Source organism: Lissotriton helveticus, chromosome 8, assembly GCF_964261635.1.
Source record: "Lissotriton helveticus chromosome 8, aLisHel1.1, whole genome shotgun sequence".
Lineage (NCBI taxonomy): Eukaryota > Metazoa > Chordata > Amphibia > Caudata > Salamandridae > Lissotriton > Lissotriton helveticus.
This window is the reverse complement of record NC_136069.1, coordinates 354,700,908-354,726,541: the sequence shown is the minus strand read 5'-3', so window position 1 is coordinate 354,726,541 and position 25,634 is coordinate 354,700,908. Positions and strand designations below refer to the sequence as shown.

Below are 25,634 nucleotides of genomic sequence, written 5' to 3'. Positions count from 1 at the left end.
AGGAGTGTTTTGCACTGTAATCAGTGTGCATGATGGTTTGGCCGGCCCTCTCAGGATGACTAAACCACCATGCGCACTGAAGTTTTCTCCAACCCAAGCTGCATCCAGGGTTGGAGAGAATAGGCACAGGCTCCCAGTCTCACTGTGAGCACAAATCTCGGCGCTCAGGCCAATCCTGATGCTTTTTTCAGCAGCATGAAAGTAGCATCAGGATTGGTCACAGTGCACTCTACAAGCCTGTGCCTGCCGAAGAGAGGGGCGCGATGTGGCGAGAAGGTACTTTTTAAAATTATTTTTCTTTACCCCTTCCGCCCCCTGTTCTCCACCTCTCCCTGCCCCGCCACTCTATCAACTACTGAAACCATATAATCTGGAATCAATATCAGCTGCCCTGTTTGTCCAAATTGTGTGAGCCCAGCAAACATTAAATTTCACAGAGCCTCCGTTTCTTTATAATTACATATGAAACACTTTTAAATACTTGAGTTCAGGATGTGCACCGTACAACACATATTTTGTTAGATTTAATAGACTATAATGTTGCTCCATCTATAATAAGAATCTATGCCATATTTAGGGTTTACATGACTACTAACTTGCCTCTGTGTTCACTAATATCATAGTCAGTGGTTGGCCAGTCAATTTTCTTTTTTTTCTTTTTTTTTTTGTAGCATTTTGAAAAGACATTCAATGTCCAACATTTATAAAACTTACAGACCGTTGTACAACAACATCCTTCATCCAGTAGTTGCAACAATACATTATTGTCAACTGTGATAGAGTTTCATTACAGCTACACATCCCATGTTTAGTTAACTTGGTGTTGTTTCAAATATTCCACCAAATATTGCCAGTAGTCTCTGGGTTTCGACCCCGCGGGCAGTTCTTCTTCATAAGCATGTAAGGTTTCTTTACAATAAATTCGATCAGTAATCCATTGTTTAATTTTTGGCCTCTGTTTACTCCCCCAGCATAAAGACACTCTACGCTTTGCCAACAGCAATGCAATCACACAATATTTTCGCTTAGTGGCTCTCAGCTCGGGTACTAATCTCAACAGGCATGTACGTATCGAGCATGATATATCTACACCCAACATCCCACCCACCAACTGCGCAACCTCTTCTTAATATTTTGCCACTTCCGCACATGACCATGCAAGGTGTGAGAAATTTGCTACTTCTGCTCCATATCTTTGGCATCTAGCATCTATACGCAATCCATATCGGCAGAGCCGCTCCGGGTATAATAGGTCTGGTGGATGTATTTATAGTGCAACATAGGCAGGTTGCCATTCAGTGTTAATAATTCAGTCAGTGAGCAGGTTGTAGACCATTCCGCATCAGTTAGTGGTACATCTAGGCTGTTATTCCATTTCCCCTATGCTTTGTGTGTCGTGTCTCCTATATCTTCCTGCAATTGAACATAAAGCCTAGACACCATGTGTTGCGCTGTAGGAGCTGTGAGTAAAAGTTGTAATGTGGTCAGTTGCGGCGGTTCCGCTGGATATGTCGTGTATAATTTCCTTATTGCCCCCTGTAATCTGTGATACGTGAATTGAAACAGCAATGTCTGGTTACTTATGAACGAAAGCTCAGCAAGCTGTATAAAGACACCATTATTATACAGGTGTCCCATCGTATCCATTCCTACTTGGTGTAGTAGACCCATCCCCACCTCCTCCTGCGGGACTGATAGTTCAGGATGATAATGGATTGGTAAAATAAATAAATAAATGCAGGCGCATATAGTGGCAGTTTGTTAGCTTTGCGACCCATTTCACACCAGGCTTTGTTCGTCGTGTCTATTGTGTTTATGTCTCGGTTATGTAGCGGTGGTCGTCTGTGTGTTATAATAGCATCTAATTGGGTTGGCAGCGCGTCTCCTTCTTCAATTGCTACATGGGTCAGATATGGGATTTTGTGATACCAATAGTGTGCATATTGTGCCTGCGCACATAGGTAATATAGAAAAAAATCCGGAACCTTAAACCCTCCCTTTGAGTAAGTCAAAGTAAGAACGCGCAATTGTATACGGGCATGTTTACCTGCCCATATAAGGCGAAGCACCATGGAGGAGATCCTGCGAAATACCTCTGCTGGAGGTTGAATAGGTACATTATTGAATAAATACAGCAATTTTGGCAGTATAACCATCTTCACTATGGCTAACCTGTCTGCCAATGACAATGGTAGCTGAATCCATCGTTCTATTTTTTCTTCCAGCACCCCAATCACCCTACTATAGTTGGTGCGAACAACCACTTCTGGGTCTCGGGGAAACCATACACCCAAATATCTTACAGACTCTGATTGCCATTCTAGTGGATACTCTGCTGGGAATTGGCATGTAGTGTCTGTTAACGGTACATTAACGGTACAATCATTGACTTAGACCAGTTTATTGCTAGTCCAGACTGTTGCCCAAATTTAATAGATTCTCTTAATAGTGGGTTCAGATATTGTTCAGGGTCTCTTAAATATAACAGCATATCGTTTGCATATAACGAGATATGCAACGCCTGCTGTGGAAATTGAAGCGCTGAGTAGTGATGTTTTTGTCTAATTTTGCAGGCTAATGGCTCCAGTGCTAGCGCAATTAATAATGGGGACAGCAGGCATCCTTGTCTCGTCCCTCTAGCAATGGGGATTGCCTCTGATATGCAGTTGTTAACTTTTATGCGTGCTGTTGGGTTTGTGTATAGCAATCGGATCCAGTGCGAAAACATAGGTGGGAAGCCCATCCTCTGCAGCACAGTATGCAAATATTGCCATTCGAGGGAATCAAATGCTTTAGCAGCATCTAAGAGGATCGCTGAAGCTTTTGTTAGGGACTAGGTAGTGCGATAGCGCAAATAATGTCCTAGTGTTGTGTGCTGTGGGCCTGGAAGGAATAAATCCTGACTGATCTGCCCTGATCAGATTTATCATCAGTGGCTTGAGCCTAACAGCAAGCAGTTTTGCTAGTATTTTAGTGTCCACATTAATCAAAGATAGCGGTCTATATGACCCACAATATTCCGGATCTTTGTTAGGTTTTAGGAGAGCGATGAGCATTGACTCTCTCATCGTCTGTGGTAATGTGTTCTTATCATATGCATCACCATATACCTCCACCAATCGGGGTGCCAGCTGATCTACAAAGGCCTTATAAAATTCGCACATCAGGCGCATTACCATTAGGTAAACATTTAATTACTTTGGTGACCTCCTCCACTGTGATCGGTAAAGACAAGTATTGACGTTGCGCGGCCGATAGCCAGGCTATTTCTATGTCTTCCAAGTATTTCATTATTGTTTCCGCAGATGTTTTGCATTTGGAGGCATACAGGTCGCCATATGTAGTCATGAATTCCTTTAATATTCCCTGTGTGTCTTGATGTAATGTCCCAGTATTATCCTTTACTGCTCTTACCATCTGTGGCGCGTGCCCTGAGCAAATTTTAGCGGCTAGTCCCCTCCCCGGTCTACCACCCTCACCATAGGATCTCGCTTTCTGTCTCTTAGTGACATATCTGAGTTCATCCTCTGCATAGTTTTGGTATTCTGACAGTACAGCTTTGATTTCACCCAGTGTCTGCACGCTCTGTGTACGATCATATTCCTGCTCCAGTGCTCGTAGTTTATTTTCCCACATAGTGATTTGGTGTTGAATGTCTTTAAGAATACCTGCCGTGGTACTTATACAAATTCCTCAAATAGTAGCCTTAAAGGCTTCCCATAGGAGGCTTGTATCTTCAGTAGAGGGTTGGTTCAATGCAAAGTAGTCCGGGATAGCATGATGGATAGCATCAGTATACACCGTATCCAACAATGCTTTTGCATTAAACCTCCAGGTGCAAGGTGGCGGTATATAATTAGGCATAATCAAGGAGATGAGCACAGGGTTATGGTCGGACAGTGTTCTAGGTAAATGTGTCAGTGATTCCGTCCAAAGTAATATGTCATCCGACCCTAACCAATAGTCAATACGCGACCAGCTATTATGTGCTGCTGACACATGTGTTGCTTCGAATTGGACAGGGTGTCGTGATCTCCATATGTCAGTCAGATTCATGTCTACCATGATATCACGTAATTTACCCCTCGCCCTTTTATGTGGTTCTGTGGTTCCACCAGATCTGTCCAAGTAATCTTGTAATGCGACATTAAAATCTCCTCCCCTTATCAAGGAAATGTCTGGTGGCTCATGGAGTTTGCACCATATGTTATGATAGAAGTTAGGGTTGTCTATATTCGGTTCGTATGTACTGATTATAGCCAGTTTTTGTCCCCTTAGCGTGCCTGTCAGTAAAATGTATCGTCCTAGGTCATCAGTGATAGTGGTGTCTATACTAAAGTTCAGCCCTTTCCTGATTAATATAACAACACCTCTAGAATATGAGGAGTAAGACGCCATACACATAGTTTCCACCCTTCTCCGTCCAATATGTACATTAGAGTGTGGAGCAATATGCGTCTCTTGGAGGAGAGCGATGTCAACCCGCTGCCTGTCTAAATAAGCAAAGGTCTGCCTAATTTTCTTCGGGTTGTTCAGTCCCCTTACATTCCAAGTTAACAAGTTCAATTGTTTAGTTTGCAGCTTCTCATTAGACATTTCTATCACACCTTATCCAAATCAGCATCATGTATATCTCTCGACATATAGCAATATTATTTCGCAATATAGTATTCAATTTGCAGTATATCAAAACCTTTTCCTGGATCTCAGCGATGTTTCTTATATACATTGGTCCGATTAACTGTACAGAACTTCCCACTCTCCACCCCCCCCCACTTCAGCATCCCAATCATGCCAAAGACAATCCCTTACAACAACAAACAACATGTCCCAACTTTATTGAGGAACACCCGCTTGGCGGGTCCACCAGATGCACACAACTCCATCCAACTTAATGGATGTGGCCGGGTGTGTTTTAGTAATGCAGACACAATACCGTCTGTATAGAGTTCGTAATAATCATTGTGTGTATGTATCCTTCGTGCATGGATAGTCCCAGTGGTTGTGGTATGTAGCCAACTTAGACATTGTATTTGGTACTTAAGGCCCCAGGTGATATATTTAGATACACAACAGGACTACAATGCACCTGGCTACTTCGTGCTCATACTTACAGTATCCTATTACAGAGTCTCCTTGTCTAAGCTCATATCTTAGATTCAGTTGTAGTGCATGGCTTTGATCGCCACCATAGTACCCGTAATATAACATATGAGAGCTAGCACGCATATTAACACCCTATTACAGGGATAAACCAGCACATTGTTGGCATACACAGATCTCACATATTAGGTGTCTGTCCTTGCCACGTACCAAAGTTTGACTGTTTGGTATCAGACAATTAGCTCTAGATCAGGTTCTTTTTTGTTAGCAAGTGGGCCTTGTATGGTTCTGGTTCTTGCCACCTGTCAGTGACAATAGTGTGTGGTCGGGCCCAGTGTCCATGTTGCCCGTCCCCATTTGTTCCAATATTTTTCGGCGTTAGTGTGCTATTTCATAATTTACCCATTTGCACCATTGAATGTCAATCATAGCTGCTCTCTCTGCTTTCAGTTATTCTGAGTCTCGGTTTCGCTCCTGACGTTGCTGCTCTTTTCGTCGTCTGTTGTATTTTTTCAGAAACTCTTGTGCTGCCGCTGGGGTTTGGAGTATCGTAGCCCTACCCTCGTGTGTAACCCTTAGTCGGGCAGGGTACAGCATGGCGTATTCTATCCCCAGCTCCCGTAATTTTTTTCTTTGCCGGGTTGAACTCCTTGCGTGCAAGTTGAACTGAGATAGTGAAATCTGGGTAAAATTCCAATGTGTTACCATGATAAGAGATCTGCTTCCTTTCCCGAGCTAATCGTAAAATCAGATCACGATCTCTATAATTGAGCACTCGGGCGATTATGATACGGGGAGTGGCGCCCGGTTTTGGTCGTTGAACTAGAGACCGATGCGTCCTTCCCACCAGAAAGACCGCTGAAAGTTGTTCCACAGCGAAGATGCTTCAAATCATTTCCTCCACATACGTTTCCATCTTTCCGGTATTTGTGGATTCCGGAACTCTCGCGATCCTAATATTGTTGCGGCGGGATCTCGCTTCCAAATCCTCTGCTTTGTTTCTGATAGTGTCCAGCGTTTTCTCCATTTCCGTACATTTTTTCGTTGTGTCATGCGTTACGTCCTCCACCACCGATAACCTTGTTTCCGCTTCCACCAGTCTCTCCCCCTGCTTGTCTAGCTGGGCCGCCATGTTGTCCACTCGTAAAGTAATGGTGTCTAATTTGCCATTGATATCCTGCAGACTCTGCTAGATTACCTGCTGCATCCCTTCCATGCTTGCACTAGGAGTCTGGTCATTTTCTGGTTCAACATCGGATTGCTCCGTTGCACCCTTGCTGTTCTTTTTGGCTTCGAACTGCAATTTGGATTGCTGCTTATCTGTCTTTCCCATTTTTGCTTTGGTCACTCCCCTTATATTGGTGCTACAGTCCCTGCAGGTGCACTCTGTTTCTATGTGAGACGCCTCTCTACTTGCACCGCCACTACCAGTCAGTTACCTTGCGTCGTCTTTCCGATGTTAAATCAGCCTCCTCCCAGCCGTGTAATCTCTGGCTTACACAGCGTTCACCCGGATAGTAACGTTAGAGACACATTTGCCTCATGGGGCCATGATCCACCTTTCTACGCATTAGGCGCCAGTAGCTACACCAATATCACATCAATATTGTTATTTATTTTCATTGAATATAGATTTTTGGGTAAATGATAGTTCGCTAGGTAGTCTCGTTACATAGCACCTCATCTATGTGCTGCATTCGGTGTTTCGCCGCTCTGTGCTCTCTCAGGGTTCAGCAGCGTCCCTGTCATCAACTTATGCACATTTCCGATTTGGCGCGCAAATTCCTACAATATTAGACATCGCCCATACACAATTGTTTGGCTACACTGCCGTCGCTATATCCTTTATTACGCTGTGCGTGCAGTTCTTAAAGCCAGTTACTGAGGCACTCAGGCATCCTATGGGATACTGCTTTTGCCTGCTCCGCAGTTCCTGCATTCACCCGCAGCAGCTGATTTCCCCGGAGCTGCCCGCCATTTTGTTCAGGTCCGAAGCGCATTGCCTTTCACACACGCCTCCTCCCTGATGCATCGTCTGTGTCAGCGTGCCGCGGTATGTTAACTATTTGGGCGTTTATGTATTCTAGGCGCCGAGTAGTTTCGCTGTGATGCGCTTATTTTCCTCGCTTGCCTCACCATACTCAGACCGATCTGGTCACTCTGCTGGGCGCCACCATCTTAGCCTGCTCGGTGGTTTATACAGCGTCAGCTCACTTTCCCATTTTTGGATCCGTTCCGTTAGTTGTTCGGGCTGTTTCTGCTCCCTTACCACTCCAGCCACCTTTGACACACAGCACTTGTATTTGTGGCTAAGTATGTGTCCGTTCGCCGCTGGAAACCATCAGAACTTGTCCCCGACCGGTGGAGCTAACTCACACGGCAGGCATTCCGCTGTGCGCCCTCTATAGCCCCTATTCATTTTTCTAAGTTAATTTTTTAAAACTCACTTTTAACAAATGTCTGTCTATGAATTCACATAATCTGATGTACTAAGGTGAAAAGATCCTGCATGTTAAAGAAATGCACTTTAAAAAAAATATTTTGAAGAGACTGTATCATATTTTTACATTATGTTTGTTGCATGATATAAATGTTAAATGCTTTTATGGTTTGGCTCGTGCATGTACTCATCAAGCCAAGCCAGACCCTTGGCTCAGCGGACTATGATAGCCCTCTTAATTTGCTGGAGCTCCCACCTCAATTTGTGTCTTGGGCTTAGTACACGGGGACGTCAGTCACTTGATAAAATCATTTTTAAATGTGAGTACTGAAAACATGGAGCCCCATTACATGAACTGATTTGACAACTCTACCATCAAGGATTCTTGTAGAAGCAACAAAGTAGAGCTGGTTCAATGAAAATACATTTAGAATAAGTGAGTCCAGGACAGGGACTCCAGGCCATTGCGATGTATATGACTGTACCCATGAGTTCTCAAGGAGAACTACTAGGCCTGGTGGGATGGTCAGAGGCGTACCCTGGTGGTCTGTGGCCCTGATTCGGGTCTGTTATGTCTGTGTCAGTTTTTCTAATCATTCTCATTTCACTAGGAGCTTTTAACTTAATGTGTTATTTTTTTGGGATCAGAAACATATATAAATGGTTACTGTTTAAAAAAAAAAGTAATATTACAGCTCCATTCATAGAAGTAATCCTTGAATGGGTGCAAATGTACTACTTTTTCAAAATTACAAACATTGGCAGTAATAGGCGTGGATAGCTGTTACTTTCAACAATTGCTAGGGTAGCATTTTAGCCCATCATTTTTCGCTCAGTGTGCCACTCTAGACATACCCACCTGATGGAAATCATTACTGACCCTGTTCCTCATGGAAATAGTCCATCCTGGACCTTAATCTTCTCACCCCTTCATCCTGCAGCCCACTGCTATGTTAATTGGATAATTTGAGATTCACACCCCCCCCCCCTCTCCGAATCTCACTGACTAAGCTACCCCACTGAGTAAGAGCACATTAGTATGAATGGCAGTAGCTATACTTTCATATTACACATTCACCTAGGTTTCAACATTGGATTATGTCGTATTGGACTTGCAGCCAAGGCAGTGAGGTATTTCGAGCCAAATATTATTTTCTTAGTAAATTGGATGCTTAAAAGGGATGGATATTCTTGCCTTGCTTCCATTCCTACAACGTTGTCTCTTCATGAAATGAACTTACACTTGACAAAGTCAGCAACTTAGTTTCTTTTAAATCCTCATAGTTATTTTGGACTATTTGCAGTTGATTCTCCTTGGTTCTGTTCGCTGGGCCAGTGGCTGTAGGAAATTCTTCAATTTCCTAGAAGGGCCTTTTAGTCTTTTTTGAATTGATCAAAATCCATCCATAAGCTGGTGTGGTTTTTGGGGTCATTGTGCATTGGCGGCAGGGATTCTCTTTTCTAGACATATCTCTGTTTATAGTGTCTCTACAGGACTTAACTCAGGCAGACACAAGAGCCTTTTCTAAGAGATGATTTCAAGTCATCCTGTCTTTTTCATGTGATCTTCAGCGCTGCAAAGAAGCAGCTTACTTTATGAATTTTAACAAAACAGACTGTGTTTACATAGGCTTGAAGGTTGTTACCTAGCGCCCTTGACAACATTTAGATATTCATTGTAGTTTCCTATTATTTTATGATTTGGTTAACGAGCAGTTTCAAGTTTTTTGCAGTTCAGTTGCAGACCCAAATAGGATATCTCAATTTCTCTTGTGAGTGTTGGCTGTGGTGAGGTCTCCACGCTGGTTGCATGGACCACAAGCTCATGGTTGGAATACTGACCTGTAATTATATTGCATGCACAATATCGACCTGCCGCCATATCGTCTAAGTAAATACATGTAGGGCAGTTTAGATTTACTCTTCTCAACACATTAAAAAAAACACACAAAAAAAAGAACTAGCAAAATTTACTACACATTAATCGAAAATGAAGTATGTTTGAGAGGGAGGGAATTTGTTTTAAATTACTGTTATTATTGTTTTAAAAACGTATAAATTAAATGAATATATGTAATTTTACTAATTAACTAAATGGTTAATACATATTTAATCTGATGAGTTAATATAATGCATTATTTTATCTTATTACCTCTAAGTTAATAATACATATGTTAAATGAGCTTACATTTATATTATACATTAAATATTTGTAATTTTTGTTAAAGCATAATACATGTTAATCATTTTCCATATATTTTCCCAAAGGGAGATCCATGCCACAGTGCCACAGTGTTGGCGATATACACAAATGTGTGAAAATATACTCGTTGTAACTTTACTGTTTTACATTCTGTAGTAGGAAACTCTGCATCCTGATTTGAGTGGATGAAAATAGGTAAGCCTCCACCTATGTATAAATCTACGCATGAAGATGGTGAATAGCAAAAACTTGCCGTGATGTACATAGGTGTAGTAGTAAATATACCAATGAATAAATGTACACAGTTATATTTACCTTCGTGAGTAGGCCCCAAAGTGTTTACTGAGGAAGGGAAACAGTAGGGAAGAAGATGTAAGAGTTTTGGTGTAATGTGCTATGATTTCATTGCCACTAAAAAAGCAATGCAGATTCTGATGAGCTACTATTATTGTATGGGTGTATTGTCTGCACAGATTTACACAATGTCATACCAATTGCCTAATTTTGCTTTAGTGTGCTCTGCGTTTCACAGAGAATTGAGCCTCTCAATTCTCAGAAAGATATTGGGGTTATAAGCAACATTGGTGGCATCAGCTCTTCAAGCTACATTTTCACTCCTCTTAGCCAAATTTGCTGATGACCATCAGCCTCATGTTGCCCTGATTACATCAGATATTCAATGCCTTCCCTTGACTGTGCATAGGAGGCTTCACTCCATAGCAGCCCCAATCTTTCTAGCTTCTGGTATACTTGCCGTACTTTCAGACTGTGCAGATAAGTGCTACTCATTCTTGCCTCTTGCTTAGACTCTAGACTGGGTGCTGTGTGGGACAAAACTACTAACTTTTATATGCCGAATCCGCCCTATCGGCTACACTATATAACACTGAAACCCATCAATTACATTCAATTGATTTCTACAATCACTTGTACCACTTATACTTTTTTCGGTTGCACAGTTCCACTGGTGACATTCTTTATGTCCAGTTGTCTAATTCATGCATGTCACATTGTACACACTTATATTCTCATCTTTCTAAATCTGCTGCTGTTTCCCACGACACTCTGCACTTGGCATTTATCGGTCTGTTTTTTCTGGTGACACTCATATCTCTCTTGTATTTCTTAGCTCTACTTGTTTCTCGCCCTCGGACACCTCTGAAGATTGGTTCTAGAGAGGTCAGTGCTTGGTCTTTCTTTCCTCTTTCAACATTCTTCCTTGGAAATGTTCTTTCCTTTTTCGTTTTTTGCAGCTACATGTTCAGCAAAGACTTCCAGATCTTTTATGGCTTTCTTTCCTTTTCTAAGTGGTTATTCTCTCATTTCTATCAACTGGTTTAATACTGAGGTTCTCTTTTTCCCTTTTCTCTCTTGCTCTCTATCACAAGCTTCTCTTCTTTGCCCCTCCACTTGTCGGTCTCTTGTCTCCTTCTGCTCATAAACTTTGAGTTCTACGTTATTCAGTTTCTCTCGTCATACATTTCCCTTCTATGTTGATCTAACTGGCATACACTTTTCAAGGTTTGCAAAAATTAAACCTTTGTGGCCACGGATTCAGTTAAGCTACTTTCTAACGCCTTTGTGCTGCTTGGGTTACTATAATTTCCGTCTTCTTGCAGCCTGTTTGTTCCATCTCTCCCTTCCAATGTATCAAAAATGCTGCTGCTTCAGCTCCAATCTTCCTGCTCCCTCATCTCTGCCTACTACTACTGCTTACTGTCTTCATACAAAGTCCTAAACCCTGAGGTTTCTAGGGGCACTTCTGAACGCTTGTCTCAAATTCGCTGGTTTTCAATTTCTCAACAGATTCTGTTCATATTCCTGTGCATTATTTATAACATATTTGCACTCCCCCCCCTTTGTTCTTACACTTACACTCTACACTCCATGCGGTTCTCCTAATTCTTTTTGCTGCTGCCTTTGTTCCATGTTTGTCTTCCAAATTCTGTTCTTCTTCCCTCCTTGCCCTTTTCCAATGGAATTGACACCTTTTTTATATCCATGTATCTCCCTCTCCTGCCTTTTAACTCCTGAAACTAAAACCAGTTCCGAAATGGCACCTCTCCTCCAATGCCACTACTTAAACCCGCAGCACTCCTGCATCCACGTTCGTCACGTAGGCCCTCAATAAAAATCAGCTGGAATAGAATTGCTATATGGAATTCTGCTCTGCCTGATTATGAGTGGGTAGGCTTTTCTACATCTGCTTTTTCTGGGAATTAGAGAACTACTACATAGTAATTCTTCGTGGTAAATGTACAGGACGCTTGGGCTGCAAGCATCATTCCCCTTTTTTGACGGTGGGAGCACATAATTCTCCCCCTTCCAGAAAACACCTTAACCTTCCCTCCTCTACTCCACCAACAATTCTTCTTCCAACTGCCGCTTAACTCACTCAGAGGCCCATAGGTGTTTACCGCCTGCAGGCTGGTGATAAATGTATGTGTTAAACATGACGGGATTGGTGATTCTGTGTAATGTTATGACCAGAAAATTGAGTACCACACAGTAATTCCTCATTCCATGGGTTTAACTTGCTATTGCACAGTACTGGGTAAGATTTATTTCACTGTCATAGAAAATTTGCATGGACAGCTACTGTGCCGCCAGTATCAGGCAACTCCTAATGAGAGCCTTTAAAAGCTTATGAAAAATGAATACTGGCACACCCAGACATCATTCATCAAGAGTATCTATTTATATTTCTGGACTAAGGGGCCAGTGGAGATATGTATAACCTCCAGCTGGTTTATTCCCTATCAAATGTTCTTCTATCAGAACTTTAGCAAAGTTTTAAAGCAATATGCCATTGTGAGGTTCAAAAATACAAGATGTAAGGCATTTTCACACTAGTTAATGTAGTGAAGATGACCACAACACACTGGCTTATTTGCACACTTACAATACCGCGTAAGCCTGTTTGCTTCTTCACGATCCACTTGAATTTCTCCACATCCAGAAACGTATGTCCTTCTTGCTCAAGTGTCTAAAATGAAAAGGAAAACAGATCAGACATATTTGCTCCAAGCTATGAATTATTGTGTCAGCATTTCCAAATGCTCATGCAGCTCAGACACAAGCTGTGATGCTTGTAGAATAGTTGTGCGACAGAATATCGACCTAGAAGAATGTCATAGACAAAAATATTGAAAGCACGTGCATTTAGAGAAGTTTACATGTACTATTCCTAACTCTACATTTTCGTACCTTGAAGATATATGTATTGACAAGGTACATATATGAGGAGATAGGTATAGAAAATCTATACTTACTTGACTGCCTATTTTTTGGTTTCATGATTTTGAGGTCGATACAATGAGTACCATTGAGATGGGTATCAATAAACATCAGTTATTCAGCACCAAGGTACCCTTGGGTGAAGGTGAGGTTTACAAAGACAAATACACATGTTATGTTTTAATATTTTGTCCTTGATATTCTGTGCCATCGACAATCTGGGTGCGATATTTAGGGTGCACACCCATAGAATTATACCTTTCACGCGTATTTCCTATTGCAAATGGGAAGATATAACTTTAACCTCATTACAAGTGTTGCAGTGAGTCTATTTATTTATTTATTTATTTATTTGTTGTGGTGTATTTAGCGTGGGCTTCACCCTCTAGAGTTTCAGAGCAGTGTACATAAGGAGATTGTGAAAACATCAAACTAGAGACACAACAAAACAAAACAAATATTTTTTACAATACAGCCTTTGCTAGAGAAACATAGGATGGCTACACAGGGCAAGAAGCGGTGCTAAAGTAGGTTGGAACGCAGTGTTTGTGAATTACAATGCAAATGGATAACAATTAGGTTGCTTTGTATAATAGTAAACATGATCTAGAAAATAAACATTTAGCATTTTGAAGTATTTATAGTTCCAGTAGAAACTAGGATGAAGCCTGGATTGTCAAACGCAGAGTTAAGTACAGACAACAAGAAATAAATGTGCAAGTTCAAAAAACTTGTAGGGCGGAAATGGTCATTTAAGTAGGGCTTGCGTGCAATAGAGAGGCTATGAAAAGCAAGCACAAAAAACAGAATATTTTAGGATAGAATAAACTAACGTTTAACATTGTTCAGAAGAGGCTTCTAAGGTTGAAGGGTGAAGGCAAATGGACAGTTTCTTCCACTCACTCCTCTGACTGCCCATCCATACTTAGTACAACACCATACAGTCCCCTATCTGAAATAAGGTACAGCACTGTTTCTGCATTTGATGGCCACCATAATCTCTGTGGAGATCTAATTCCAAATGTTAGAATACCAAGGACTAACACATGGTCACTGGGTAGCCAAATCACTCTTTCCTCAAACCGCATTGACTGCATATTTGAATTCACAATTTAAAAAGGGGTGGTGAAAGGTGGCCGGCAATCAGTCGCGGCTGGCATGACTCGCGGGTGGGGATCGCAAGGGGGTTCACGCAGGGTTAAAAAAAATATATTAAGACGTACCTTATCGGGTCCCGCGCCGCCTACACTCCTGGCCGGGTCAACGCTGATTGGTGCAGACAGCACCCAGCCGGGTGCCTGTAGGGAGGCCATTTTCTCTATGTTGGCCTACACAGAGAAAATGTAGAATGCGCATGACTGGTTTGGTCGGCCCCAGTGGGCCGACCAAACAGTCAGGGCCCACAACAGTGGGCAAGCCACTCCTCGAGGACTTGCCTATCCCGGCCGAGGGCCGTGGAGGGAGTTACGGTGGGGCAGGGAGGCGGGGAGGGGGAGGGGCAGGGTGGAGGGACCTAAAAACCGGCATATGGATAATTGCACATAAGTACGCAATTTAATTATTAAAACGAATTTCGTAGCGCGTACTGCATCGCAAAATGTGATGCTGTGCGAGCTACGAATTTCGTTTTAATAATTAAATTGTGTACTTACCTGCAATTATCCATATGCCGGTTTTTAGGTCCCTCCACCCTGCCCCCCCCCCCCCCTCCCCGCCTCCCTGCCCCACCGTAACTCCCTCAAGGGCCCGCGACTGGCCTGTCCCCAACCAGGCATACCCTCCGCCAGCCCCCAACCACGCACGCCCTTCCTTCTGCTTTCTCGCAGCCTGAGAAGGAGAAACATAAAATGGTATTTAAAATACCATTTTATGTTTCTGCTTCTCGCACTGTGAGAAAATAGTGGAGCGACGCTCCTCGCTCTAATGGAGGAGCCGCCCCGCCCGGCAACGAATATACATGATTAGCCTGCTGGGTTCCAGAACACGAGGCGTCTCTTAAAAACTAACCAAACTGATGTTTTTCTATTAGTTTTCGGCAATCCATAGGACTATAATCTTGTATTGCATTTATGCTGCATCTCAAGATGTTTTCTGGATAATCAAGGTCATCTTTTAAACTTAGCTAGTTAAATAAACCTACTCTACAGCAGGGTACCAGCTTGCCTTACTATTTCGTGTCTGTTTTTCTCCAGAAAAGTAATTTACGTACTGGGTAACTGCAAACATGTACCCTACCGGTCTTTCAAATGGGATTTCATGGTGCCTGCCTAGAATATTAAGGCCTGAATCACAAACATTTTCTATGATTAATTGTGTCTTACTCCTGTGTTAGATGTGAGTAACACCTGCCTATCCAGTGTGATTCACAAACATTTTCTGTGGGTCATTTCAAAACGTAACAAAGGTGTATTTATGGAGACCATGAATAAGCTCGTCTTACTCTTGGAAATTCATTAATAGATCGTAGTCAAGCTTAGAGTAAAACACACTTACTTATATATAATGCTTTGCAAATTGTGAATGGATTTTCAGGTGTACCTCATAATTAAGGCTTGAGTAAGATACGCCTGTTTATTGAAAAGAGTTTGTGAATAAGGCCCTTAAGAACTAGGAAGCTAGTTCAAAAAGCAGCATTGCTTAGCCTGAGCTGCATTACACCTGTGTATGAGCCCAGTGATTGCATTGTTAAAAGACCATTAACGTTTCTTTTAACATGGATTTAGAAATGTCGCCCTACATTTTTAATTAGCACATAAGCCCCTACACTATTACTTCAGATACTTCCATTTCATGATTTCGGAATGTGATTAAATACAACTGATGCTCATGATGATTTACCATTTAATACCTTAATTTAAAGGTCAGAATTGGATTGATCAAAAAGTCTTTCCCGGTTCCCAAAGAAATGTTTGCAGTCTTTTCTTGTATTAACTCACTCGTCAGAGGATGTGTCCCAGATTTATAAAAGGACTTGGGATATCTATTCCGTCACAGGAAACTCCGCCCCCCAAGTAGCAACTATGGAAATTCGGGGTCGAACTTTGTTGGAAATTGGGTTATTGGTTGACGGGTGTGAAACCCTACTCAAGTAGCAACCACAATCTTTGTCAGGTTGAAACACAAGCATACTCCAAATTAACATGTGCTTAGCTCTCTGTTAGTTTGGCGAGCAGCAGTCAGGCTTAATTTAGAGGCAATGTGTAAAGTATTTTTGAAGCATTTCAAACAGTAATAAAGTGCAAACACAACACAAGAAAAATCCTACACCAATTTAGAAAAATAGAGTAAAATGTAATATATTATTTCAGACCAAAATGACAAAAATGCAACCAGTAGAACCAGAGATATGCAATTTTAAAGATTTCAGGAAAGTTAAGCACCTAAAACACAAAGCACCACTCGTGGTTACCTGGATGCACAAGACCAGGTGACAAGTTGAGGCCAACCACGATGGAGCGCAGGCCGGATTACAGGTTAGTCTTGCTGAAAGAGTTACCTTCTAAGTATTCCATTCGCAGTTGAGGGGGCCGCGAGGAGCAGGGAGAGTCTCATGGATAGTCGTCAATGTATTGCAAAGACTGGGTGTTGCAGCCCGTCATCGATGTAGTGCGAAGACCCTGTCAGGCGTGCAAAGGGTTATTGTTGGAACTTCCCATTGGTCGTTACAGCCAGCTGTCGGTGCTGTAGCGTGAAGTCCTGATCTCACATTGCAAGTTGTCACTGGTGGACCCTGTGCGCGAAGAACCGGGTCCACTGGACCTTTGTCTTGGCGGGCATCAGATGGACCCATTCGAGAAGAGCCCAAAACTTCAGGTTTTCTCCTTTACAGACCATGATAGTGGAAAGGCTAGTTTCTCCAGAGTAGTACACGGACCAAAGGGCCCATTAGGATGTCGGGCGGATTGTCCCTGCCAGGCTGGTGGTAGCCACCGCCAGCCTGGCGGGGGCAATCCGCCCGACATCCTCTCCTAAATGCCCCCCGCCATATTAGTATGGCGGGGGGACCGCGTCGGACGGAAAGACCGTCCGCCGCTTTTCCGCCCCGGTTGCCTTGCGGCCGGGGCGGAAAAGGTTTAATATGGTGGCAGTGTCTATTAGACACCGCTAGCCATATTAAGATGGGCCAGGACAGTTGCCTTTCCGTGGCGGCAAGGCAGGCGGTCTTCACTTTGGGGGGCCCCCTGCGGGCCCCCAAAGTGAAGGAGGGGTGGGGGTTGCACAAAGGGGGTACCTGTGGTACCCCCCTGCATTTGCATAAACAAAGGTGCCTGCTGCTTTGTTTATGTAAATGCGTCACAAGCATGTTTAGCATTTTGGCGGGCGGGGCTGATTGCACCGCCCGCCGCAATGCTAAACATGCAGGATGCGACCGCCACAGTGGCGGGCGCATCCTAATGCCCCCCACGGGACCACCGCCCTTATGGCGGGCGGTCCCATTCACCGATGGGATGGCGGGCGGACTAAGTCCACCCGCCATCCTAATGACCCCCCAAGTGTGTAGAATACCTCAGGCCCAAGAGCAGGACTTTTTCTGCCTCATGACCCTGGTATCCCTAGAGTGGGGTGGGGAGGTGGGACAGAGGAGGGACATTGCTAGTCCCCAGATGCCCACAGACTGCATTCTGGGGAATGAGTTGTCCCTGGTGTCAGGAGAGCTGAAGGGGAGGCCGTCCACTCCCAAGAGGAAAATACAGGAGCCCAGATGGAGGAGCAAGGAGAGGGAGGAGTCCTCCCTGCACCCTGTTCAGCCTCAGGGTACAGACCCTAGGCTGAGTGGCAAGTCTCAGGCTACCACCCCTGAACTGCGGGGAAGGAGAGTAGAAGAAGGGTGCCTACCACCCGGACCTCTTGCCATCCGCTCTGAGAAACCTCAGAGGTTAGTAAACCCTGGATGGTCTGTGGCCCGGTTCTTGACACTGACAGCTGTCAGTGGCCTCTGTTTGTTCTGAGATCCCATTGTCCCAGTGAGATCTTGTCTTGTATTTATGTGATCCCATAAAAATAATATGATACCATTTTGAGTTATTTTTAAATTCCCCTTGAGTGACCTTATTGCTTTTTCCAAATTCCCTCTCATTGTACTTGTTGTGCCTGAAATCAGACTTGCAACTATGGAGTTTGAGCTTGCCAACCTGGATGCCTACACTGTGGCTGAGCTCAAGGAGTTCTGCAAGGAGAGAGGACTTCCAGCCAAGAGCAACACTTGAAAGCTGGTGCTTCAAAAGGCGCTGAGGGTCTGGGTGGAACTTTACCAGTCACTGGTTATAGCACCAGAAGGAGATGATGATGTGGAAAGGCAAAGAGAGGACCTGCATACCAGCTGACAGGGAGTTTAGTATGCAGATAGTCAAACTTAAGATGAAGGAAACAAAACTGGCCATAGAAGAGGAGAAAGCCTTGGATAAAAAGAGACTAGCCATGGAGTAGAGGATAATGGCCCATGAGCTAAGTCTCAGAGAGCTAGACATCAGAGTTAAACAGGTGGAGTCCAGCAACACAGGTGGCAGCATACTCGCAGTGCCCTCTGGAGACAAGAGGCTTCACATTCCAAAAGGATTTGGTGCCTAACCTTTTTGCGAGAAATGAGATCAACAAGTGGTTTTAAGCCTATGAGATTTGCTCTAGAGATGAATAAGGTGCTTGATAAGGATTGGGCTGCCCGTCTTTTGAGGCACATACCTAGTGAAGGAAGGAACGAAATACTGGCCCTATAGAAGGCGGACAAGATGAGGTATCACCACATGAAGGACCCCCTTGTCAGGAAGTATGGAATAACCCCAGAAAAGTGCAGGCAGAGATTTAGGGACAACCAGAAGCTGTCCTATTAGTCCTGGGTGGATAGTATAGATTCCTTTTGCAAGGCACTGGATGGTTGGGTGAAGAGCAGTGAAGTAAAAGGTTACGAGGAGCTGTACAATTTTATAGCCAGAGAGCACATGTTCAGTGTTTGTTTTGCAGAGCTGTGCCAACACCTGATTGATAGTAAGCTCACTGACCCCTCAAGTTCCCCCCATGATGGGGTTTTCACCATAGATTCAAACTTACTGTTTGATTGAGCACACATTTTTCCTATGGATGTGCTAACCACTTGTCTTTCTCCATGGTGATTGCCTGAAGTCCCGTCTTAGTAAAGTTTAGAGGTTTACAAGTCTGCCTGCGAGAGATCGGTAAGTAGATTTATGAATTCTAGGATGGGTCTGTGGGTATGGGAGTTGGTTTCTAACCCCTGGGCCATATTTGCCCCCTTCTCAACTGTAACTGGGTGGCCCTCCCTTCAGCACAAGCCAGCATAAATTAAGCTGACAAAGCTGAATTATGCAGAATGGGTAAAGGTTGAGTACAGAATGATTGTTTCTGGATTACTTACAGATAACAGAGGTTACCTGCTCACAGGGGCATTCTAAATTTGATAGTCTGGGGTTTTCAATGCAGAAATTCTGATTGACCTAATTGACTTCGGCTTAGAAAAAATGATGCCTCTCTTGCAGCTGTACACCTTTAAGGGGAGGAGCCTTCAATTTAACAAACTTTTTTTTTGCTACAAAATATCTTTGGCCTGGTAAAGGTCTTTGCTGTGTGCTTCAATGTATCAAACAGTGATGCTGTCCACGATGGTCCATGATGCCTACTCAGGGGGTCACAATTGTTTAGAATATCAAATAATATTACCAGAATAATAAAGTAGATAAAGAAAATCCCAAAATGTTTATTGAAAATATCAAAATACTCTGTAGACGTGAATACATTTTAAATTGCACACTCAAAATTAAGTTTAATTAAAAAGAGAGCTTGATTTTGGAGCAAAAAAGACAAAGTGATATATTACAATGTACCACATTGCTTTCTCTTTTAGATATAAATCCAAAGTTTTAAAAGCTTCACAGAGTTAAGAACTACTGATCTGTCTTATTTGTCCTTACCTACTAGTATTAGGCTGTACACATTAGAGATGAGTGTTGCATACTCAGGACATTACATTTTTGGGATTTGCTAGTGGATGTCCTTACTCAACACGTTGTAAAAAAAAACAAGCATTTGCAATGCAATCAGACTCGCCTTTGGGACCTTATAAGTATTTAGCGATGCAGCACATTATCACACATTACTGCAAAGTGGCCTCACTCACATGTATTTGCAGCACAACATCCCTAGCTGACAGTAATCACCACAACATAGGGAAGACCCAACAACTTCTGGTGATTATTATATATACATTTTTGTAATCACAGAAGCTTGAGAAAACCAGAAACTGAGGATCTGTATTCGAGTTCTCTCACAATATTCACCACTGTGTGCATCAAACCGTCAGAGATGATTAAAAAGGCAGGGTCACCAGATCATTCCATGTCGGAGGGCTTTACCGAAGAAAACAATGCATTCTGGACGTGAGATACACCTTCCTTGACTTTATGTGAACCAACTTATCTTTGGAAGAAGGAAGTGATGGGCTTGAAACAGGGTCTCTCTTTGGACATGGCGCCGTCTGGTATTTTGAAGAAGTACCTCAGACTCTGCACTTCGTTAGTCTTTGACCACAGTTCTGGGAATCCTACCAAGGAATATGTTATGCAAATTGCTCTAGGACTATTTCTTTTCAACAGATACCCGGTGCCTTAGAAATAGACAGCATGGTCTGAATTCACGTGTTACCAAACATTTCATAGTTACAGAAAGTGTTCCACACTTGACAGCCAGTTACCTCAAGGAGTTCAACGCTCAGTGCTGACAACGGCGTATCATTGACTCCAGTCTCTGCAAAACACACCCAGCCTTCTAGGGTTGGCAAACATTGAGTTAGTTCCGATTCAGTGACCCACAGCTGAAGGCTCTGTCACCCTTCACTGAACCCTTATGTGATGAATACCAATGAATTCTGAAGTAAACTGACAGATGTATGCATGAGGACGGTGGAAGACTAACTGCTGTTGTTCAATTAGCAGCTTGTGAACAGTGAGTGCTAATTATACATAATGTTAGGAAAAAGAAGACTATAACCAGAACTCTACATTACATTAACGGAGAGTGTTGAGGGCCAAGCCAAGGAGCCCACACAGGCTAGTGCTCCTTTTAGCTGGCTGTGCCAAGCTGCCTCATGTGCAGCTCTTGGAGGAACTTTGATATGCAGCGGGCCTCTGAGCCAAAGTTTACATTTCACTTGTAGCCTTTCACTTGGTTACACATGAAAGGCCTGCTCTACAGGGAGAAGGGGAAAACAAGAAGGGGCACTTCACCTGTACTGGTTCGTGCCTGCGCCCTCTTATACCCTTTCAAAAGTATCAATGAACATTGGGCATTCCCAGTAGTCAAAAAAAGGGCATGGATTTTGTGCATATGGAACTCCTCCTGTTCACACTGTCTTGGTTGCTTCCTGGTATACTAGCAGAAGTTTGGGAGAGCATGGCATCACCTGGGGTAGTGACTGGCGTAATTCGATGGACATGCTCCAACAAACACTATACACAGATAACTGGGGCAGGGGAAGTAAGGCAGGCTTGTTTACGCTTACTTCTACCTGCACTAGCACATCTTATCAGGAGTTGCTTGTCAAAGGTATTGTTCTTCAACCAGGCAATGTTACATCAAGCCAACTCCAAACTAATTGTTTTAGGTTATCCTAGGCGCATATACACTCACTGGGGTAGGGACACCAGTGTGGCAACACAGCGCTGGTTAGCAGTTGTTATAAAACTCAATGGGGGGGGGGGCAGGTCGAACCTACCATGCCTCGCATTTTCTGGGCAGCACTGATGGGCTAGGTGAGGCGAGTGCCCTGGATAATGGGACACCCCCTTTGAGTTTCTGCAGGACATGCTTGCAGGTGGGGCGATGGGAATCCCAAGGCGTTAAAGGGTACAGCTGGCCGTAGGCCACCCTGGGGAGGGTTAGTATTACTGTGCTGGCACTGGAACAGCTTCTGTAGAAGCAGCTGCAAGGGTGGAGGGGGGGGGGTCTCCCCTCTCATCACTGTGGTCTGACACGTGGGAGGCAATGTTTTGACTTTCCAGGGTAGGAGGGTCCTGCTGCCAGAATTGAATTATTCCTGGTGCAAGTTAGGTCTTGGTTTTATCAGGCTAAGTCCACAGGGAGTTTAAAAAGGAAGGGGGCACATGTCCAGCAGGGGCATGCTGGCCTCCGGTCCAGTATGGGCTTGAACTTGTTTTGGCTGGACCCGGGAGAGGCCTGGGAATCAGCAGGATATAGGTAAAGATGCCTACCTTGGTGGGGGGCACTACAGATTCATCCACACTGACCGACAGGGACTACTCACACCGGCATTACGCCAAAATCTACAGTGAATCCAAATTATTCCATGAACAAGGACGACTAGATACACCGCTCCAAAAATACTTCACTACGCCCTGAGGAAGCCCCAGGCCGGATTGGCCATGTAAAGGGGTGAAACACGTGTTGGCTGTTCTCCTACGTACTATCTCAAATATAGTAACACCTGCATTAAACCTACAAAAGGAACCATTGTGTGAGTGGAATGTTTCCATAATAAACTACAAGAAGCAAAGCTTGCCCTGACATCCCTTCCACAAACCTTGTTATGCAAATAAACCTGCAGCAATTTTCTCCACTAACAAGGTGTTGTGTGGTTTATTTATGTATTTTGCTGTGCGAAAAGTGAGAAGTGTTGCCAATATTGGCACTAATTCCTTGTACCTTCAGGTTGACCACAGCCAGCTCCATGGCTCATCAGTTGCTTTCACTGAACTCCAACTTTCATGTGACAATGAAGGGCAGGGCCATAATGGCAGCAGCGCTAGCGAGTGCTCTAGTATGCAAAACAGAACCTAACGCTTTTTCCTGGAGGAGCAAGTCGTCAGCCCACTCGTTCTCATGAGCAGCTTGGCCCCTAATGAACTCTGTACCTATAGTGTGGCTTGAAAGCATAGCGAGGGCATCATTTTATCTTCAGCACAGCAAGGGGGCAGTATTTTCTCTTTAACACGGCAGTCTCAGTTGCAGGAGCACGGCTCACAGTCACCATGTAATCAGTCACAGGGCTGGTCTATGGTGAGTGAGCCTCGTAGTCCAATGAACGGGGGCTGCTCAAAAAGCGACGGGTTGTAGAGAGCACATCTGCTGGTCCAGACCCGCTCTCTAAAGTTGTTTACAAGTTGCATGTATAACGACCTCGCGGGCGCCACCAGTGAAATGCAATTGGAAGGAAAACAAGCATTTGGAATGCAATAGGTTTGGCATTTACTTGAGTTTGAGCTATTGACATTGTAAATGACAATGCCTTTTATTTTTGTTTTTGTTTTTAAAACATTTTGTTCTTGTGTTGGTGGATTACACATCTAAATAGGTTTCTGCAGAAAGTGTTGATACTGTCTCTACCTGGATAGTGATAAAGTTCTTGAAGGATGAATTTGCCAGAGAAGGTGTGCCTGAGAGCATTGTGAGAGATAATGGTATGCAGTTCACACCTGTTGTTATGCAAAGATTTTTGAGGGATGTTGGCGTGAGTTATATGAGGATTGCACTTTATTCCCCACAAGCCAATAGACTGGCTGAAAGCATGAACCCTGTGATAAAGGCTTGTGGTAAACAGGCTGAGCATACAGGGAATTCTTTAAAATAATTACTTAGAGAAGAATTGTGGGTACCCAGGACAACACCAAGTGTAGCTACAAATTTGGTTTCTTTCTATGTGTTAAAGAGGAGGAAACCAGGAGCAAAAGTACATACGAGGTGGTTGAGAAGTTTGAATGGTGATGTAGGATTGAGTAATATGGTTAAGGAAAGAATAATTGACCATCAATGAAAGTACAAGGATAGATTCGACCAGAAGTATTGAATGCATGAATGGTGTGTGAGAGACAAAGGATTGATTAAAGAACCACGGAAAGGAAGGAGCGAATATATAAGTTTGAATGATATTGTTGAAGTGAAATATAATGTTGTAGGAGTGCAGACTGGTAAAAGGTGGAGTATGTCTCTTTTGGTGTAATGTGACATGGAGTCCTTTGTAAGTGAAGGAGAAGGAATTTCCAAGTCTGACCCTGAGGAAATCCTAGATCATCATAAATGGGTCAATTGTCCACCTATGTGGATAAAGGTTTACATTAATTGATAATGTTTCACATCTTAGATTATGTTAAAGTGTGTACTCGTGGATTTACAAAATAGAATTATGGTATATGGTGTTTTCCATGTACAAAATTAAATTAATGTGAATGTGTAACCCATGTGTTTGATAGTCACATTTACAAGACATGTTTGATTGTCACACTCACATGCAATGCATATGTCATATTGTTTTACTTTTGTATATTTTTATTTTAGTCATTCAGTTGTAATCATTTAATAGTGTGTTTTACTTTCTGTGTTAAAGGAGAGAGGTGTGGTATGTTCTGTGCTTGAAGTTAGCGTGCTCTCCATTGTCAGCTGGAAAGTTGGGAGGGAATGTTGGAAAGAGGTTTGGCAATTGAGCAGGACCTGGGAGGTGACAGGTCCATTTTTGTGTTGTACTTCTGTTCTTTAATTAAAACTGGTATTTCACCTAAAGAAGCCTGATCTACTTGTTACAGTTCTTGAGAGTGGGAACAAAACAAACCATAGCCAGGAATTTATGTTAACCTCAAGCCTACACAATTATGCTTCCACATTGTGTTCATAGATATCTCCCAGATCCCTGCTTAGCATTATTCCCGGGTATCTAAAAGGGGCCGTGACTGATTGTAATGGCATAATAGATGTATCTTCCTCCTCAGACCCATTTATTGAGTACATAATAGGTTTGTTCATGCTTAATTTAGATTCGGACAATCGTTCCACCTCTATTAATGTGTGTTCTATGTTGTGCCATGTCTCCAGTAGATCTTGTATCATTAATAGGATGTCATCTGCATAAAGTGTAATTGTGCTGTGTCTGTCATTCATAGATATTCCGTCCCCAGTATGGGTTCGCTGCACCAATTACACCAAAGGTTCAATTGTCTGTTATAGGATCAATGAGGAAAGACAACCTCTTTGTCTTTTTCCCCTTCTGGTGGACCAGCTATCTGACAGTCTACTGCCTACAGTTACCCATGCCATGCTATTCTAGTACAAAAGGAAAGTCCATTAAAACAATATTATCCAAGACCATAACCTTTAAGCGTATGTTTCCTGAAAGCCCAGTTCACTCTGTCAAATGCTTTATGAGCACCTAAACTAACCGTTGAACACTTTTCTTTGGTTTGAGTGACATGTTCTATTGTTATTAATGCCTTATGTATGTTAGTTGTGGTTGTTCACCCACCTAAAAATCCCGTCTAATCAGGATGTATCAGAGTCTTTCCTGGCTTCACCAGTCTCCTCGCTACGATTTTCCCAAATATTTTCACTTCCCCTTTGCTGCAGCTTTGTTATACATGTTCAGCAATGGGTCAGATAGCAGTTCCACATATTCCTGGTAGAATTACACTGGGAACCTATCTTCTCCCAGTGTCTTCCCAGTTCCCATACTTTTAATCATCCATTTAATATCTTCCTCAACTATTGGAGTATCTAGTGTCTTTCTTAGTTCAGATTCTAATTGAAGCTAACTGGCTTCTTCCACTAATCGCCCTATGTCATCTTGGTTCTCCATGGTTGTTCATAATATAGCTATGCATATAATTCCTCAAATATGTTAATAATTGAGTCCTGGTCTATGGC

General features: G+C 43.1%; 1 protein-coding gene across 1 annotated transcript in view; it reads right to left on the bottom strand.

Annotated features, from left to right (window-relative positions):
- The window catches only part of LOC144771636 (cilia- and flagella-associated protein 337-like), a 556,113-nt gene that overhangs the window by 445,074 nt on the left and 85,405 nt on the right, over nucleotides 1–25,634 (bottom strand). The window contains exon 4 of the mRNA XM_078656000.1: nucleotides 12,649–12,732. Coding sequence (XP_078512126.1) covers nucleotides 12,649–12,732 — 84 coding nt within the window. The remainder of the gene's footprint in view (nucleotides 1–12,648; nucleotides 12,733–25,634) is intronic.